At 51.5% G+C, this 19,840-nt stretch overlaps 1 protein-coding gene across 1 annotated transcript in view; it reads right to left on the bottom strand.

Annotated features, from left to right (window-relative positions):
* The window catches only part of FGF18 (fibroblast growth factor 18), a 68,981-nt gene extending 49,960 nt beyond the window's left edge, over positions 1-19,021 (bottom strand). The window contains exons 1-2 of the mRNA XM_032196882.1: positions 18,784-19,021; positions 18,411-18,447 (exon numbers count right to left, since the gene is read on the bottom strand). Of these exons, the coding sequence (XP_032052773.1) occupies positions 18,411-18,447; positions 18,784-18,977 (231 nt within the window). The 5' untranslated portion in view covers positions 18,978-19,021. The remainder of the gene's footprint in view (positions 1-18,410; positions 18,448-18,783) is intronic.
* Positions 19,022-19,840: the final 819 nt, after the last annotated feature.

The following is a 19,840-nucleotide window of genomic DNA, read 5'->3' as shown; positions in this document are numbered from 1 at the left end:
TTTGACATACAGTGAAACATAATGCATTCCTTATTTGCTGTTTTTTCTTATTCTTAACTGCAAAGTCAATCCACAGCCAGAATGTTGTTACATTCACATTATACAGCCCAGTTCAAAGCAAGACATACATGGATGTGGACTGCTTTGAGGTACTCACTTCTCTGTGCTTTTTTGGAAATTAATCTAACAAAGTGCCCCATGCAGGAACCCTAAGCAAAGGGAGAGAGCACTTCAGAGCAAATCTCTGTGCATCCAACAGGAGAGAGGCTATGATGCAACACTGCCAGGATGGCACAAATGTTACGTAAACCTTTCACAATAACACAATAATTTAGATTTTTGTTTCATTGTTGTTTTACAAAGTGACTTCCTTCTGCTATTCACAGAACAGTAACTTTTCCTTGAAAAATAAATCTCAAAAAAGCTAAGTCACTCTCAGTCCTGGCAGATGTCACCTTGAACGATGCCCATGTACCCTACAGGATGCCCAGTAAGAAAGGGCAGCATGGTGCACCAAGAAATTGGTTATTCAAACAACACAGACACAAGACTCCCAGACTCCACAAAAGACCCATGATGCTTACAAAGTATTTGACTTTTTTGTTGTTGTTGTTTTGTTCTGGGGGGATGGGGTTGTTGTTGTTCTTTGGTGAAAACATGAATGTCCTATTTAAAAGCCAAATAATCTCAATTCACAAGAGCTACATTACTGCATAGCCCATTCACAAATTGAGTTATAAACCATTTTGGGGGGGGTTGTTTCCTTATAAGGTTGTTTTAGGACCAGACTTTGCTAATGCTCTATGTCATAAATTCTCTAACTTGTGTACTTACGTCCAGTTTACGTCTATTTATTCTTGTACCAACAGCGTCCTTGAGCTTGAACAACACTTTTCCCCCTTGCGCTTCTCCTTGTGATGCATTCAGGCTGCTCCCTTTCTCCGCTCTCCTCCCAGCCTTCATTTCGCCATGCTGGGGAAGGAAGAAAGCCAAGTACGGCCGTGTTCGCCCGCTCTCCTCGCCAACCACCCCATGCCCACTCCCCACACCAGCCCCCACCCCAGAGCAGCCCGGCTGCCCCCCTCGGCATCCTCTGCCTGTCTGAAAGCAAAGTGCCCACCGACCCGATGCCGGACGGCAGTATTGCTGAGTGCGGCACAAAACCACGAGGAAGTGCCAAAAAACTGGAACCTGAGAAGGCCTGAGGAAGCAAATGTTTTATGGCCTATCACTGAGTACTTGGCTGCTTTCTAGAGAAAGACGATGATGCCTTCGAGAAAACCAAGCTTCTCCTTTTGATGATGGGCTGAATCTCAGCCAGGACTGTGAAAACGCACCATTTGCTAGATGGTGACATTTTAAACTCGTTCCACCCAGGGAAATGGTTCAGTCTGGGGAAGAACAGGGTTTCAGCCTTGATTAATGATGTAAAGAAACAGCCACGCTGTGTAAAACCAGGAAAGGAAAGGGGTGGGAAGGCTGGCAGGACCAGGCCTCTCCAGCCAGTGCTGCCACCGGAGCAAAGCTCAGCACCCAAGTTTTGCTGCAGCGCAGTTCTATCAGACATACACCACCAGCAGCATCCTCCACATCCCTCCATCTGCCTGTTCTCACTGATTCAAAACGAGTTCACTACCTGCAATGCAAGTGACATTGTTAATACATTACCAAAAGCAGCAGCTCAACCATATGCAAGGGCAAGCCCACCCCTTCAGCATCCACTCTTCCCTCCACAATAGCCTGCGTTGTGCCACAACATGGCAGTGCCAAAGGGACCAAGACTGAGCTTCCTGCTCACTGAGCTACCAGGACCATAAGGAACCTCTTTCCCCATGGGATCAGTTCCCATTACCTCCATTAACCAAAGCAAACCATTCCCATGTATCTCAACCACATGGCTATCTGCAGGACACTGCCTTTTACCATAACTAGATTCTCTGTAAACACAATTCAGACCTTAACTTTTTATTTTTCTCCAGTTGTAATTTTTTCTTCTTCTTCAGGATTGGTGTTAATTTTACTACAGCTACCAGTCAATGAGCAAGCAGGGCTTTTTCTTTCTTCCTTTCTTTCTTTGTCTTTCTTTCTAATGCTTGTTATATCTCTCCTACATACTTCCTCCCTGCACAGAAATATCCCTTCAAAGCTTGATATTATTGAGCAGCTTTCAACCATGCCCAGCAGAGCCGTGTATTCTCTGCATTTGTCTGGCCTTTGTTTCTAGGAATGAAATACCAGTGTCTTAACAGTGTGACTTCATTTCACTACTTCATTCCAATACTTGTTCTATTTCTATCCCACTGGGTCAAACTCACCTATTGTGAGACCTCACCGATTTCAATTACATCAGGGATTAATTTGTTCCATGGCGTTGAAGCTGTTAATGCAATCCTTGCTGGCTCTAGATTAGAAAAGGCACGATCAAGACCTCCCTCGCAGGCAGTGTGTTTAACAGCAGTCTTGATCTTCATTTTTTTCTTTTTCTCCCCCCCCCCCCCCCTCCTTTGTGCCCCTTTGCCCCTCTTTTCACAATCTTCTCCTTCCTTTCTAAATTGCCCTTATCAGAACTGGGTGGTCCTCCTGACTTCCACTGTTACTGGCAGAAAGTTGCCTTCCAGCAGCCGCTGCCCAGCATTTGCGAGGGAGCCTTCCCTGCTGGAAGGTCAGCGGTGACAGGTCCGACCTGGCGCTGCACAAGCTCGTGGCAGCTTCATGAAAACAGAGCACAAGGAAGGTCTCAGCAATGGACGTTAAAACCAAGTCCTCCTGCGCTGCCCTCCCTCTGGCATCTCCTCTCCCCAGGATGTCACAGGGAAGGGCCAGCTCTGAGGAGTCACTGCAGGACTCTGCACACCCAGGTGGATCTGCAGGAGCTCAGCTCTGCAGCTCAGAGCATCATTCATAGCAATTAGGTTCTCTAGGAAAAAAAAAAAAAAAATAGATTCACCACATTGCAGGTGGAAGCCTGAAATACGAATTTGTTAAGTGACTCTAGTTCTCCATTCTGGAGAGGGTGTGATCATGGCAACCCAAACTGTGGTGCCAGCACTGTGAAGCACTTAAATGTCACCGGGACCATGACCTCACTGCACTTACAGTGCTCTGGATGCTTCCCACAATGCAGATTAAACCCAGCCTGTGCCATGCAGCCCTTGCAGAGAAGACAGGATCGGCTCTAGAGGATGCGTTACATTACAACAGGCTTCCCAACAGTAATGATCTGCAAAAATCACTGCTTTCACAAGCTTGAGCTTTCCAAAGTACTCCCCTTTAACACTGAAATCTCCTGCTTTAATTATTCCCCAGATGGTTTTTGCTGGGCAATAGCTAAGCTCCTATTGTTGCAGCTTCACCACAGTTATTTCCGACACCTGCAAGTTCAATGAGGGCAAAACAAAACCCAAAACAATTTCCCACCTTCCCACCGTGCCTTCCACAGGGTGCACTCACAGGAGGAAGTTTCGGCATTCATTAATTCACCACACACTCTACATTCCCAGCTCAGACCGACTGCGCTGGCTTTCAGAGCGCCAGGGACGTCACTGAAAGTGGGTCCCATGGGACTTGTGAGCAAGACACAGTATGGCACTGTCACTGTAGGCATAGGAGATAGCAGAAGCACCATCACTTCAGAAGCTGAAGCTCCTAGCTGATCAGTGGCAACATGCTCCAAGCTCTGCAGGAGCCACGGGTGACCCATGGCTCTGTGCTACTGCCACCGCTGCTAGCACCAGGATGTATTTTTTGGAAGTAGATTCATGCTTATGTGCCCCTGCCATCACCAGAGCAGCCCTCCCTCGTGGCATGGATACTGCTGCAAAGAAAACAGTAACCAGGCTTTGCAAAACAGCCTCAGTCAACCTCTGAAATCCCGGATCCACAACACCAGCCGTTGGATTCGGGGAGCTTGCCATACTACAACTGCCTTTGCTAACAACAACGACAACAAAAATGTTTCTTTTCATTAGGGAGAAAATACTCACGCTGAAATAAACTGCCCTGATATGCAGGAATGAAAACTAGCCAGCAATTCAGACTGCTGCAAGTAGTTGTCTCTCAGTGTTTCTGAACAGTTGAAATGTGCATTCAGAAAACAAAACCTGGAGAATAAAATGCCAAGTCTCTTCAGCCTAAAACGCACTCACCAAGCAAATCTGGTGCCCAGCACGGCAGCAGCACAGAAACCCCTGAGCCCACGCACAGATCACCTGCACCAGGAGCCATGAAGGAGGCGATTTTGAAGCAGACCCAGAAGCAGCAAACAACTGCCCCCAAACAACAAGGAATGCCTTCACAAAAAGCGTGGGCATCTCTACAAAAGGCAAAAACAACAACAATAGGGCTGCCCCTGCCCTGCTGCCCATCCCAGGGTGCTGCTGGCCGCGTGGCCCCAAATACATGCCTGGCTCGAGCAGCTGCAGTGCCCCGCTTGGCACACAGCAGCAGAGGAGCCCGGGCTGGCCACGCCAGCAGGCTGAGGTGGAAACCAGGGCAGTCCTCAATGCAGGGTGTTCTGGGACAAAAGCTACACACACACCCCACTAAAAATACTTACAAACAAATTGTTCATCTCTTCAAATGATACCAAAAAAAAAAAAAAAATACCAAATTCAAAACAGTCCTGAGCTTTTCTCTCCTCCCCTCCATCAGCAGGCACATCTTTCTGGGGCAGATGCTCCAGCCATGCATGAACCTGTGTGGCCTGCTGTTTTGCAGCAGTAAAGAGAAGAAACCCAAGCACACTACCCTGAAACAGGTCAGATAACCCTGGAAAAAGGCAGTCATTCCTCTGTAGGAGTTACAGTGACGCTTTAAAGCACAAGCCCATCGGGTCCAAAGTAACATCTCTGGCTCTTCTGCTCAATGCCAGCCCCGCTGGGACCTCCACGAAAACAGTAGCAAAAGCCCAAGACATGGGAAATGCAAGTGATGCTCAGTAAAACACCACTGTCAGGAGGAGACAGACGATCACCAGAGACCGATCTCCCCAGAAAAGAAATAAATATTTGCAGTGGCAGCACAGCAGCAGGGATCTGGTGTTTACCCAGGTAGCTCCTTTCATCCCCGTCCCTTGACATCGTCCAAGGAACACAGAGGTCCCTGCTCCCACTGCAGAAAAGCAACTCCCTCTAGGGTAAAGCATGGCAACTGCTGACAGCACACACAAGTTTAGGGCAGCATTTCCAGAACTCCTTTTTCTACTGAATTTACAAAGGAAACAGAGATGGGAGCTACTGCCCAAGGAGACAGCTATTAGCCACCAGCACCCATCTCACGTGAAAGGTGGCTTCTCCAAAAGCACACAGCTCCCATTTCTCTGCTGATTCAGCGGCGAGGATGCTGGAGACCCTATCGAATTATCCTGTGCCACTTCTCCTCTATCACATTTCCTCTGGAAACCTTTCACTAAGCTGCAGACAGTCCCACTCCTGCTTATTCTGGCAAGATAACACAATGACCTGACATGGGACAGCTGCCAAGTGGAAAGGGACCTGCTCAGGTGTCACCCCATGATTCGGCAGCATCTACACAGCTCTGGAATGTAAGAAAACAGCTGTGGGCAAGGACGGGAGGGTTAATTCATCTAACAGTACCTGGAGGCCAATCTGGGGATTTTCTGGAACTGCAGGAGCCGTTTCACTGGGAAGCTAATTAATTTGTGCTGCCGATACCTCCCTTCTGCCTTACCTTCGTCTCTGCCAGCCTGCATGCGATTTTTATTTTTTCACGCCTACTTTTTGGACGGGCTGGCATTAGCTGTTTGAGATGCCAAAGCCTTCGTATAACTCGTCCCCTTCCCTCCCTACATCTCAAGTTTCTGTTTTCTGTTTCTGTTTTCCTACAGGTGCCTGCAGCTGAGGATCACCTCCACTCCTGCTGTCTCTGCTCTGAATGGAGGTGTCTGCAGGTTCGAGGCAAGGATCAAATCCATTTTATGGAAACTACCAAAGCATCACTGGAAACTGGTAATGCACAGCAGCCCCAGTGTGTTTCCTGAATACCAGCCTGATGAGGCCTGTTATTGAGGGAGAGAAGCCCTGTCTCTCTGGGCTGATCTCTTTCAGAGACAAGTCAATGCCCAATGGGGATGCCCAGCCTGAGGCAGCCTCTTCAGCCTGACCCCGCACAGCACTGCAGGAACCAGCCCCTGGAGCTCTCCGCAGCCACCAGGGACTTGGATAAAGCAAGGTCCTGTGGTAACAACACTGGAGGAAGATTAATCAGGGTGAAAAGTGGAGCAGACCAGCAATTCACCTAAAAATAAATTGCAATTTATGAAGTCACAGCCGTGGAGCTGAGCACCTGTTTCAGCCACACACTTTGCCAATGAGTTTCCTTTTCCTTTCCCCACATTACCGTGACCAAGCACCTGCAATGTTAGGGTCTGTCCCGCATAATCCTCTGCCTGTGTACATGAGAAATTTCTTTATCTGCAAAAATCTTGCAAGTTATTTCTGGAACAGGGCTTTCCAGAGCTGATTTTGATCAGTAATTCACTTATTTGAAACATAAGATGTAAAGTTTCCATCATCTTTGTGTGGGAGATATTTTGCCTTGATCTTGCTGTAAGGTTTCGCAAGGCAAACAAAGCAATTCCATGAACCGTGCTGCACAGCGGAGCTTTCTGAACCCCAAAGACATCCCTGCAGGAACCTGCTGAAGCAGGCGATGGACAGATCCAGTTTCCATTTGAAGATGTGTTACTACTTTTAAATAAATCTCTTCAAATCTGCTTACCTGGGAAGACCCAGTTCTATTTAATGAGTTTAATTGATTTTCACTAACAACCGCCTTTTCCTCTTAAGAGCATTTCTCCAGGGCCATCCCATCTCAAAGCACACTGCAAACCTGCTGCCACCATCCCAGAGGTGAGACAAGCCCCTCTGCAGCACTACTTTAGCAGGTACTGAGCTGGCATGATGGGCAGTGCTAACAGGAGCACTGAGCATGCATTTGGTGCTCCCGGCTTCCCTTTAAAGCCCTGCTGCCACAGCGTCTCCTTTCTGATGAAGCCCGAGGGTATTTATCGCTGCCTGCTCCTGCTTGCAAGTCTGCTTAAACAAATCACCCCCGAGCCTGCTGCCTTGGGATAACGGGCTCTGCAGGCATTTTTTACTCGGAGTTATCAACTCTGCTCTGCCTGCAAAACCCATCAGCCATAAAGAGAGAGCAATAAAAAATACCCTGCCTGGGCTACTCTGCGCTCTTCCTCCAGCACAGCCAGCACCACGTATCTGCTAACAGCACGGAAAGTTTGCTTTCCCCAAAAGTTATTTTCAAGCACCATTATCTCCCCTGTTTACACCACGCTCCCTATATTATCAAGAGATCTCCAAGTAATTTATAAGCCCACCAGCTCCCGTGCTAACGTGGCAATAAATCAGGCTTACACAGAGTGTTGCCTACTGTCGGGAGCAGCGGGCAGGACGTGGCTGGGCGAAGGCACGCAGCAGCAGCCACCCCATGTCCTCTGCAGCCACCAGCCCCCTGCAGATCGGATGGGAACCTGGCTAACTGCCCCACAGCCTGCTCCTGGACAGCACCGTGCAGAGGTAGGATGTAAACCGTGTCTTAGGAACCCAAGAAGCTGCAAAGGGAAGCTCCATTGAAAGTGGAGTGGCTTTTTTCTTCCTATTTTTTCATTTTTTATTCCTATTTTTTCAAGCTGATACCTAGCTAGGCAGTCCTGAGTACTGCATCTCTACAACTCTGCCTGCTGAACCCAGCCCTTGGATGAGACAAGTGAGACAAGGCACGCACCACTGATGTGCTCTTCCAAGTGCTCCACCTTCAGCAGCGCTCAGACGACTTGTTTGGAGTGGGCTGGTTTTGTTCTGAATGGGCTGGACGTTTATTTTTAACTATCTGGGGAGGCTTCCAGTCTGCGCCTCACCTCGCTGTGTTTTCCCCATCCGACACAAATACAAGCACACAAAAGAGGGTTTTCTTTTTAAAAAATCCAACCAAAGGAGGAGGATGTTTTTGGCTATTTTCCTTGAGGAAAGAGGTTGCCCATCTAATAATCCCTAAATGGGCAGTGGGTTGTTGGGTTTTCATCTGCGCCTTTGAGCCTTCGATCCCTCTGCCAGGTTGCTGGTTTTCTTTTCCACAGAGTTGCAAAACCCCTGAATAACAAGGTTTGTGCATGGAAGTGCTGACACAAACCTTAACTACAGCATCCTGAACATGATACCAGAATAAGGACGCTCCCTGTGTGGCCCAGAGTATGGATAAATAAAGCATTTCAGCAGCCAGCGCCGACAGATCATAAACCTCCACAAGCATAAATACCAACAACAACCCAAAAAGATTAGAGGGCTTTACGGGTGAGCCAGGCTGGGATGATTTAGAGTTGGGGTGGAAGGGTCATTATTTCTGAATAGGTGGGGGCAAGCGGGCCAAAGAAATCAATAAACCATTCGGCTGCCAGGGAAGGAAGGGGCCAGGCTGATTGTGCGGACGCGAGCCCGACGCGCTCCGCATCAGGCTGGGGACACCTCGGGCTCACCAGCGCCGACGGCTGCGGGCAGCACACAGCACCCCACTGCCAAACGAGGGCACCCATGGGACAAGGCCAACCTCCGTCCCCACTGCAAGCACGAGCTGTGGGACCGAGCTCACCCCAGGACTAGCCACAGTGGGCTCCTGCTTCCTGCAGCGAGCACAGAGCTTCACAGCCGCCTTCCCAGACCAACAGCTGCTGACCGCGGATTTCAAAGGCCACTAGCAATCCCTCCCCTGCCTTTTTTCTCTTCTCGTTCAGCCCTCCTCGTTCCCAAATCTTGGATGTTTCCTTCCCCCGCTTCCTTTCTAGTGAGCTGAGCAATGACGAATGACTTGGGCTTAACAGGCTTTGCAGTAGGGAGCGAAGCCCGTTTATCAACATAACAAATATATAATGTACAAATAAACACCTACTTGTACCTAATAGGCCAATGCACCTGGAAGCCCACCCTTGGGACGCCACACAGCCGGGCATTCAGGTGCCCATGGACATTGGCAATGCCAACAACTTCCATGAGGAAGCCTGAGCTCACAAGCCTACAGGTGCAAATGGGAAGGATCTCCATTCCCAGCTAACCAGAGCAACAAGGCGGTGCTTGGCATGGGGGGAAAACTACAGAAACCTGCTCTGATGCCTCCCAGTGAGCCAGCCACCCCCTCTGCTGCCTTTCCAACTATATTTAAAGGAAACTCTCTCTATATCAGTTAATAAAATAGCTGGAAACCTGACCAGGTCATGTCAAGCTTAGCGGAGTTAATGAGTTTCAACTTTACGTAGAACCTTGAGAGCTTTTAAAATCAGTAATTTCATCTTCCCTCCAGAAATGAATTCCTCAATGGTTACACTGCAAAAATATTCCTAGGACAGACAATTCTGCTGCTAATATACTAAAGATGGCATAAAAAAATCAGATTAATATTGAGCCTTATCAAACGTACAGTACAAACCATGTGTTGAATTTAATCCAAACCAAACTGTGAATCTGCCTTCGGGATCAGATATAACAAACATGTGAGCCTGGGGCCAGAAATGAAAGCATGGTTTGTTTTCTAATACAAGATTTGTACTGATCTCTATTAGCTGCGCTCCTGCACGCAAATCTTGACACTGCAAATGCCGGACAAATACAATTTCTTATTTTTCCGCTTTGGTGAGCCGGGAAAAGTTTTGTTTGTTTCTAATCAACCTTGCATTGCAGGTTTCCTGTTTTCAGGGAACAACTCTCAACAGTTTCTGAATATAAATCTTTTTTGAAATGTTTCAAATAGGGAAAAAAAAAAGGAGGTATTATAATCATTAGGCACAAAAAGTTTGGGCTGCTGCAGCCCCGCACAGCCTGCCTATACCAAGGAGACCCAACACACTTTGCTGCACCCACCACCAGCCTCCAGAAAGGGACTTTCTGCCATAAAGCCTGAGGTTCCCTGGTGATTCCTTCCTCCGACACCCCAGCATTTGTGCCTGTGTCACCAGGATGCCATAAAGCCCCGTGCCTCATCCCAGATGTCCCCATCCCTGTGCTCACCGAGCATCCTTCTGCAAGGGAACCTGCGGGATGGGTGGGAGTCCTGCCGGCACCAGCATTTGGGACCAGCAATGAAAAAGCACCAACAGCCCCCCAATTGGGCTGGGAATGCCTACAGATCCCCTCCTTCCTGGGCTGCCACCCAGCTAAGGTCACAGCTCTGCGAGCTCAGCCGGAGCTAGTGCAGGTTTTGTTAGACAAACCCGCTGCTTGACCCGGTGTTACTCAGCCTCTTGGCACGCACCGCTACGGCGAAATCATGCTCCCAGACAGAAACGGGAACCACACAAGTAAATTCCATTTTCTTGTTTGCTAAATTCAAAGGGCAATTAAATTCATATTATCTACTCTTTCAATATAAACAGCCAGAAAGAAACTCCTCTGCCTCTCTGGCAGACTATTCCCATCTATTTGCTTCCCCTGCAGATCACCGCGATGCTCACACTGCGGGATCAGAAGCGAGCACGACCCCACACAAATCCCCCCAGCAGCCCCACAGCTCCCTGCCCAGCCCCAAGCCCATCAGATTTGCTGATGATACTGTCTTTCCCTGCAGTTATGCCAGCTTGTCACGCAGCAGCAAAATCCGACAGGGCTTCCCATGGAATTCAAGACAGAGTTTGCAAAAGAATCGCCTGGATAACGGCACCAGGCACACGCAGCACAGTATTCCTAGGAAAGGCCCCCACAGCCAGCCCCACTGGCTTTCCTATTGATTGCTGGGGGGCCGCTTGCCGTTCTGATCTCAGCTGGTCGGAAGTCTCACCAATCGCTGTAAGGTCACGACCACGGGGTCAGAAACCTGCACTACATACATCATAATTTATTTTACAGATAATCAATACAGACCCGCGCCGTGCAGTCTTACAGTGCGGCGTCACAGCTAGGGGCTGATGCTGCTCGTGCAGTATTGTAACCCTAAGGCCTGGCAGCTTACAGGGTGAAAATCAGCTTTCATTTTACAGTTGTAAATCGTGGCTGGAAACCGAGTGCACACCCCACCAGCTATGGGTTGGTACTTTCATACAACTGGGTAACATTCTGCTTACGGTTTGAATCCAGACAGTACTAGCATCTGTTCAGCATCATCTCTGTCGCGGAGATAATTCAACAGGACAAGCCCAAAGAGAGGCTCGGTTAACGTATTGCCCAAGGCGTGCATAGAAGGAGGGGTTCTCAGCTCAGAAACAGGGTCAGTCCCATTCTGGGGGAAAAAAATCCCAGCACTTCAGTGCCAGGTGTGGGTGGCAGGGAGGAACCAAACCAAGACGCCACTCCTTGCCGTCTGAGCAAATTCTCATCAGCAACCAAAGACTCTTCAAATGGATTAATAGCAACAGAGAATTAGCAAAAAGCCCTTCTACCAGCGTTGACTTTCACCCTATTTTCTAATTTGTATTCCCAGGGTTTGGGGAAACACAACCCACCAGCTATGCCCAGGGCACACACTGCAAACCTTGTTATTTGATGGGCTCACCATTGCCTGCTGCAGTTGTGTTAATTCTGCTTTGCTGCAGGAGGGTAGCTCAGGATATTGCAAAAGATACACCAGCTTTTTAACAAGCTGTCCTTGAAAATGATGCCAAAGATGGTATTTTAGCAGGAAAGACAGGAGGATGAGAAATACACAGAAGGAGAAAGAGGAGCTGGGAGGAAGAAACAGCACTGGAAATACCTTGCAGGACAAGCAATCCACTATTAATTAATTGCTGTGCTCTGGTATTTGTGCAAATGCAACATGAAGCGCCCTGGGAAATTCACCAAGATCTAGTGATCAATCTCTAGGTGACCTGTGGTATAAAACGTTACCAGGAGGCTCATGGGGCACACCGCGTCCCACTTCACTCCCCTTTGGTGCCATCCCCCTGCTGTTTGCTGAATGCAGCCCCTCCAAACCACACAGTCAGCAAAGCTGCAGGACAACGAGCTATGCTTCCACCTGCCTCATTTTGTCCCTATGTCCAGAGCTCTCCTGCAGGCTTTTAGGATGCCCAGGGCCAGCCAAATCTGCCCCAATTAGCCCAGCCCAGGAAAGCACTTCCTCACCTTTAATCTCGGTGGTGCGGTACGAGCCCCAGGGCTGGGCTCTGCCTCATTGCCTTTAATTCCCGGGCAGCACAGCTGCAGGACCCGCTGCACCCTCCCGCCCTGCACTGCTCCCCGCTGAGCACTTTCTATCCCATTTCAAGCACCCTCGGGTGAGCTGTGGTCAGCCAGCACCCGCAGCTCTGCCTGTTTCCTCCAGAGCAAAGCTCACCTCTGCCAGCATCACCCTGGACGGGGCGAGCACCACTTGAGCTGCGAAGCAGCCAAGCAAACAGCACCTATCTACAGAGGATGCTGCTGTCACACCATAAGGAAGCGTTTCCCAAGGAGTGTTGGAGCAGAGCGACACATTTCTTATTTCTCCACCTGAACCCTTCTCCAGCAGGCCACAGGAGGAGGCAGGCATGCTCATGGGAACACCACTGTGGGCAGCGAGCAGGGTGTATCGGTGCCCACCCGGGAGCATGTCTCTCCACTAAGGGGGAAGCACTGCCACGCATTTTAGCTCAAAATCCAGTTGTCAGCCCAGGCAGGAGAGGCAGGGAGGAGGCCGAGGGGAGGCTGCCCTCCAAGGGAGCTGGCAGGAGCGGGGGCTCAGCCCCACACCCCCCCGGGGGGATCGGCACGTCCGCTCCCACCCACCGCAGACACCGGCGCGGCGAGGAGCTCTCACAAAAGAAAGCACGCAGACCATGACAGGCTAAGCCTCCTCCTTCCTCTCTCTGTTCTCCTTTCTTTCTCTCTTCATGCTATGGCAAGGCTGCTGAATGCCAATAAGAAAATACTTTGGCAGACTCAGACGGTCTTTTCTATGTTTTTTTTGTTTTGTTTTTTTTGTTTTGTTTTTTTTTTTTCTTATTTCCCCTCCAGCTACTTCTCTGGATGCCTAATCCTCAGTGGGCGTCCCAAGAGATGCTGCAAGCAGGGAGATGCGTGGCTCTGCACAATGCCCGCTCCCACCTGCAGGACCGAGCCTCAGAAAGCCAGGAGAGGGCCAAACCCCAGCCCCACCACCACAAAAAGGTGCAGGGGGCTCAGAAACCCACAGGAAAACCCTCCTTGTCCCCGTGGCTGGTCGGTGGCTCCCCAAGAGAGATGAGCTGCTGCCATGAGCCTCATCACTCCTCCCGTGACAAGCAGGGGTCAGGATGCCCACGGAAGCCAGGCTGGAGTCTGCCCTCACACGCCTGCACACAGGCACCACAAGAAGGCAGATGGCTCCTTCTGAAATATTGCAGTTCCCTGAAAACATTTTTTCACCTGCTCTTATCAAAACTGATATCAAAAGCATCCAAATCTGGGAGAAGTCAAAGCACAGGAAGATATCGCTGGTAGGGAGGAGAGGAGAGCACGCAGTAGGGGTTTTCCCAGCTTCCGAGGAAAGGAAGAGACCCATAAAAATGCTCTGAGGGTCCAGGAAGGAGGTCACAGATCCAGAAGAAGGACTTTTAACCCCAGGGGAGACTTTCTCTTGAGTTCAGACTCCTTCACGGAGCAAGAGCCACTTGCTCAGCTGTGTTCACATCACAGCCTACAGAAAGCCAGCCTGGTATTATCAGCCTACATCAAAATAAAACATCCCGGGTTGCTGCTGATGCTGGTGAGTCCTGGCGATGCTGGTGATCACACCTGAGCTCTGACAGACCCTCGGCTGCCCCCCCTGCCTTCAGCAGCATCCCTATATCCAAAAATGCACCCACAGTGCTCGGGAAGCATCAGCCCTGCCCCTTCCACTCTTTTCTGTCCTTATTTGCTACCTTACAGCCAAGCTGCCGCACAAGCAGCCTTTAAGCAAGCATCCCTTCAAACCCCAGCATCGTTCACCTCCATCCAGTTTTGTTCATGCCAGCTGCAATATAGAAGATAAAATACAGATCAGCTACAACCCCACAGCATGTCCAGCTATCGTGGACAGGGAAATTGGACCCCCCCACCCCCCCAAATACTATTCTCTCCTGCGCGCTCACCTCAACAATGGCCAAGCCCTTCCTTGTTTCCTTGAACCACCCCGCACATCTCCAGAGCTTTGAAAGCTCAATGCAAGCCGCAATATATGTTTGGAGATGGAAGCATCTGAGCAGCAGCTCTGCTTTGCCACAACACACACAGAAACCACCAAGCCCCAAAATACTGAAGCATGCACTCTTGGCTCTGCCTGCTCCACGCTGCCTCCCATTTCTCCAGAGCCCGAGCGTCTCCAAAGACCCAGACAGAAGCAGGGCACGAGGGGCAGGTTCAGGATGCTGCGTTTCCTAGAGCAGAGCGGTGAGTCAGCAGGAAAAATAATGAAATAAAAAAATCACTTGTGGCAAGCAAGCACGGTCATTTCCTTGAGAGCAAGGGATTTAAAACAAGAACCTGTGATTCAATATGCGGTCAGCCCCTGCCTGCTCGGGCTGCAGGCTAGCTGCAGGACAGCCACGGAGCCATGCAAGTGGGTGTTTTGTCCACCCCGAGCACCCAGCCCTGAGCACGGAGCCGCACACACGGCACCACCAGCTCCATCCGCTGCTGGGGCCGTGCTCTCCCTACCACCGAGCTCCTCCGCTTCCAGCTCCAGCAGGTTTTGCTCGTGCAGTTCCTCCTGAGCTCTCGCTGCCTAATAATTGAGAGTTGCTGTGACCAGAAAATTCAACATAAGATTTTCCTGGTCGAGCTCAGCCCATTCTCAGCCTTTCCAAGACCACCGTTAGCACATTTTGTCCTTCACACCAGCACCACTAAAGCTACCCGTCAGCACCCCCGTGGAGGAGCTCATGGGGTAACGCAGCACAGCAGGACAGCTCGGTGCTGAAGTTGCTGGTGATGGTCACAGTCCCAGCTGAGCAGAGATGACAACCATGGCATCTCATCTCTCCCCAGCCCCCGGAGCCTGTCCCCGTGCCTGCTTTGTTCTGGTGGCACTGGCGGCCCCCAGGGACCGGCGCAGAGCCGGGGGAGAAGTGGCCCCGTCGCTGCCGCTCGGCAGACTCATGCCTCTGACATGTGCTGCGCGCAGCCCGGCCAGACCGCAGGATCTGGCTCGCTGAACGTGTGGAAGCAACGCTTCTCCATGTCTCACTTTACAAAGCCCCAAACAATAACTGTCTGTAGCTGCACAGGAGCTTAGGAGAAACATAAGTTACTATTGGCATAGCACGCAGCAGCCTTCCTCTTACACAACAACAGCAGATGTGAAAATAGCACGGTGCTGCCTTGTGCACTCCTCTGACCTCCTGTTTGCTTCTGGATCAGATTCCAAAGCTGGATCTTAACCTACAAGAGCCATAAAAGCAAAGGATTTGGCCCTATCGGGGACCTCTCCATAATTTAAGACAGATGCACGTCGTGTAGAAGAGCACGCCGAGGTTTACCGGGGCAGGGGAGCGGCACGGCCGGGCAGCCCGTGCTGGCACTGCTGCTGCTGCTGCGCTGGAGGCAGCGCGGGTCCAGGAGAGCTGGCAGCTCCCAGCCCTGGCCCCCTGTGGTTCCGCTGGCCTCGTTTGAGGTGAGGAGCTCCCAAAGGTGACACGGTCCCAATGCCATCATCCTCGGGGCTGCCAGAGCCAGCATAATGTGGTGACCCGTCAGCCACATGGACAGTAACACGTCCCCAGGGTGCTCAGAGACACGGGATGCATCGCGGGCTTCTTGGCTATGCTGCCCCCAAAACCAAACCCAAAACCGCACCAGGATGCACAGAGAGATGAGTGCGGGGAGAACAAATCACACCTGAAAGCGCGAGACAGCAGCGGGAGAACTCCACTGGAGAACGCCAAGGGGAAGTGCCAGCAGTCAGTGACCTGCATGGGGTCATCCCTGAAAGAAAGCTGCACGAGTCAAGTGATCTCTCCAGTGTCCCCAAGGACACCCGCTGCCCCTCCTGCCTAGAGCTGCTTTTGGGACTGCAGCAGCCCCAGGCAGCAGAGCAACTGCCCAAGATGGGGATGTGGATGGAGAAGGAGCCACGCTCCTCACAGCCCTACCTGGAGGGGATGCAGTGCAGGGATGCTTGCTGCTGTGTGCAGAGCTGGGATCCCCTCTGACATGGGATGCCCTAGAGGAGCCCAACTCCTCCACAAGCCTAAACCTTGTTCCCAAAGCCCCCCGTGTCCTCACCACCCCGTGACCCCCCCACAGGTGATGCTTCCCCATGTAGAAACACCAGCGTGGGTCAGGCAGGGGCCTTGGTGCTTTCGGGGACGCTTCCAGCCTGCAGGCGAGCGGCGATGCCACCTTGCACAAATCCTCCTGCACAAGGAACCATGGGCACAAAACCCCCGGCACTGCCCCGGGTCCTGTCACTTTCCCATGCAGAGCCACGGGGTGATGCTCAGCAGCCCAGGAGCGCGGTGCTGGAGCCAGCAGGCAGGACGACCCGCTGCTCACGGCAACGAGGGGAGGTGAGAGCCGGCCTTCGAATATAATCCATCCACCCTGAGAATATAATCCGCTCCTAAACCTCCCCAACACAACGCAGAGCCCTTTAAGCAAAACCAAACAACTTCCTCCAGCCTAAATAAATATTAAACCTAAGCGATGCATTAATTTGCTCCAGTTCACCAAAGGCTAACTCCTACCCAAACTGATCATTATAAAAGAAATCCTATAATCCCTCGCTCCCATTCAGGCTCAAAACATGTAATCCCGTGAATAAATCCAGAAAGAAAGTGTAACAGAATGGGCAATAAAAACTTACAGCGTTCACATCTTTTCATCTACCATTAATACTGTAAACACTCACTCGAAGGCCCTTGAGTATGACTAATCTCGTGTTTTGGCTCCCCACGCTCAGCGCCGTAAGAGCTCGCCTCGCGCCGCGGCACCCGCCGCCCCCCGGCCCCGCAGCGCCCGGCCGGGGCGAAGCTGAGCGGCAAATCCCGCAAAATGCTGCAAAATCAGCACTAAAAAGAAAAAAAAAAATCAAGAAAGTATGGTTCTAATAGCACGAGAGCGCGGACTGACTTTTTTTTTTTATATTATTTTATTGCTTTGGAAGCCTGCAAGCTCCAACTGTATAAATGCCAATAACTTCCCAAGTTTTAAGGCTGCTGAAGTAAGAGATCAGATTTTAGCAAGTGCTTTCCAGGCAGAGAGCCAAACTTTTCCTGATTCACTAAAAGCACCGAAGGGAAGGGGAGAGGGAGGGGGCTGGAGGGCTGATTAACTTCAGTTACCACACAATCGCAAAAAAACGTCTCCCTGCTGCAAAGGGTGCCATCGCTGCGAGCCCTGCGCAGCCTGTTATTCCTCGGGTTTGGAAAAAAAAAAAAAAAAAAAAAAGGAAAAAAAAAGAAAAACATCAACAAAAAAATGCACTGGAGCAACGCAACGAACGCCTCCCAACCACAGGGTAATTTACAGCTGTGGAACCCCTCCCGACGAGGAGGCTGCTCCGCTGGTTTTATGTTCGAGCCACAATTTTCAGGGGGGATGAGGGGGGAAAAAAATAATCTGATTTTTTTTTTTTTTTTAGAGGAAGGGAGCAGGGAAGGGGCTGGTTGGGTTTAGGCTTGGCCGGGGGGATGGAGCCCCCTCCCAAACCCATGACCATGCTTTGCCCAGACCCTGCCTAGCTGGAGGATGAGCAGGTGCAACCCTAGCCAAAACTCGGTGCAAGGCCAGGGGTGGCACGAGCAGCCCCCAGCCCAAGGGACACCGGCTGGGAGGTGACGGGGACACGGCACCTGCCCTGCCCACCCCGCAGGTGGGCATCCCTGGAAGCAGCACCCTGGGGAGCCCCAGTGCTGCCGGGGGGCAGCGACCACCCGTCCCCGTCCCACGGGTGCTCCTCCAGCGGCTGCGTTCCTGCCGAGGCAGGATCAAAGGCAGGATCGGGCTTGGATTGCGTTCTCCTGAATAATGGGGAGGGAGCGCGCAGCCTCCTTCTCCTGGCTAGGGAAAGTCGTGTTTTTCAAAGTATCAGTTTTTGGGAGTAAGTTCCCTACGAAGAAGAAAAAAATAAATAAAAATGAAAATAGGGCGAGCAGGAGAGCGCCTGCTATTCCAAGGCAAGTGCATCAATCAACGTTGTGCGAGGAGGAGAGTCCAACACTGCCTCTCACATCATTAGCCAGGCTAATGCACTCCAGAGGATCCCGCTAACGCAGGCTACCGGCGCCCGGCTGCACCCCAGCCCGCCGAGCACCGAGTGGCCACTGGAAAGCGGCTCAGCTCCCAGGGCAAGTGCCACTCCAGCATCTGGCGTGGGGATCATTTTAATGCGGCTATAAAAACTAGAGGGGGAAGAAAAGTGAAAGCCCCAGCCAAAACTGCCTGGCACTCCGAGGTCAGCACGCCGCCTTTGTTTCTTTTTTACAACCAAAAGCGAAAGAGGACAGAAAGGACACGTACCTGTACCTGAAAGCACAGCAGCAGGAAATGTAAACATCTGGAGAGGAGAAAAAAAAAGCAACAAAAGATCAAATGATGCGGTAAAATGGTTAAAGTCGGATTTTTTTTTTTTGCTTTGTTTTTCTTTGCGATTTTTTTTTTTTTTTTTTTTTTAAACGGCGCAGCTCGATGCTCTGCGCATGAAAAGGCTCGGCTCCCCATTCCCACCTGATCGCGAGGAAAACGCAACCGGAGCCTCCAAAAGGAAAGTTTGAAAAAGAAAAGCAATTAAAAAAAAAATAAGAAAAAAATAAAAATATTTTTATATATGTATATATTAAAAAAAAAAAAAGGAGGAAAAAAAAAAAAAAAAAAAAGATGCCGTAATCCTTACAGGCAAGTGCAGGCGGAGAGCAGTGAATACATCGCTGGAGGAGAGGGGGAGGTCGGTGGCTTGCTGCTAGCGGAGTGCAGCCCCCCACCGCCCTGACATGGGAGCGATCCGGCCGGCAGGCTCCGCTCCGCTCCGCACCGCTGGAAGTTGTGGTACCGCCCGCCTTGCCTCCGCCGAGTGACTCGCTCAGGCATCAGCTCTCCTCTCCCCCTGTCTCTCCTCCTCCTCTCCCTCTCTCTCTCCGCCTTTGGGGGGGATGAAGGTGCTTATTGTCAGGAACTTCCGATCGTCAGCCCGTGCCCCCCCGCCGCTCCCCCCCCCCCCCCCCGCCCCGAGCCGGCTGAAGCCTCCCCGCGGCTCCGCGCCCCCTCCCCGGGCATGGTGCGGAGCGGAGCGGGGTGCGGAGGCGGTGCCCGGCCGGGGAGCCCCGCGAGGAGCGCTCGGCACGGCCGCTGCGGTGAAAAATAAAAGGGGGGGGGAGGAGGGGGGAGCACAGCCCAGCTGGGAGGGCTGGGAAAGCGTGAAAAGTATTACAAAAAAAAAATAAGGAAAAAAAAATAAAAAAAATAAAAACACGGAGAAAGGGAGCGGGGCACGACGGAGCGGGCAGAGCCCGAGCCGCGAGGAAAACCCCGAAAACAATTAAATAATGGGGGGGGAGGAGGGGGGGGCAGCCCGCTGCGCACCCGTTTGGGGGGGGGTCCGGGTGGGGGTCTTACCTCGGCGCGGCCGGGAGCGCGGCGCGTCCTCGGTGAGCACCGGGCGGGTGGCAGCCCCCGGACCCCCCCGGGCTCCCCATCACCACCCACACCGGGCAGGGGCATCCCCCCCCGGCCCCCCCAGCCCCCCGAGCATCCCCCGGGGGTGTCCCCGCGGAGCGCCCTGCCCGGCGCGCTCCGGCACGGCTCGCCTGCCCTCCAGCGGCCGCACGGCAGCACCGCAGCCGCGCAAAGGAGCCCCGCCGGCCTCCCCCCCTCAACCCCCCAGGTCCCCTTTCCTTTCTCCTTCTTTTCCTTTTTTTTTTTTTTTTTTTTTTCTTCCCATCGAGGAGAAAAAA

This window comes from Aythya fuligula, chromosome 14 (genome assembly GCF_009819795.1).
Source record: "Aythya fuligula isolate bAytFul2 chromosome 14, bAytFul2.pri, whole genome shotgun sequence".
Lineage (NCBI taxonomy): Eukaryota > Metazoa > Chordata > Aves > Anseriformes > Anatidae > Aythya > Aythya fuligula.
This window is presented reverse-complemented; position numbering and strand designations above follow the sequence as displayed.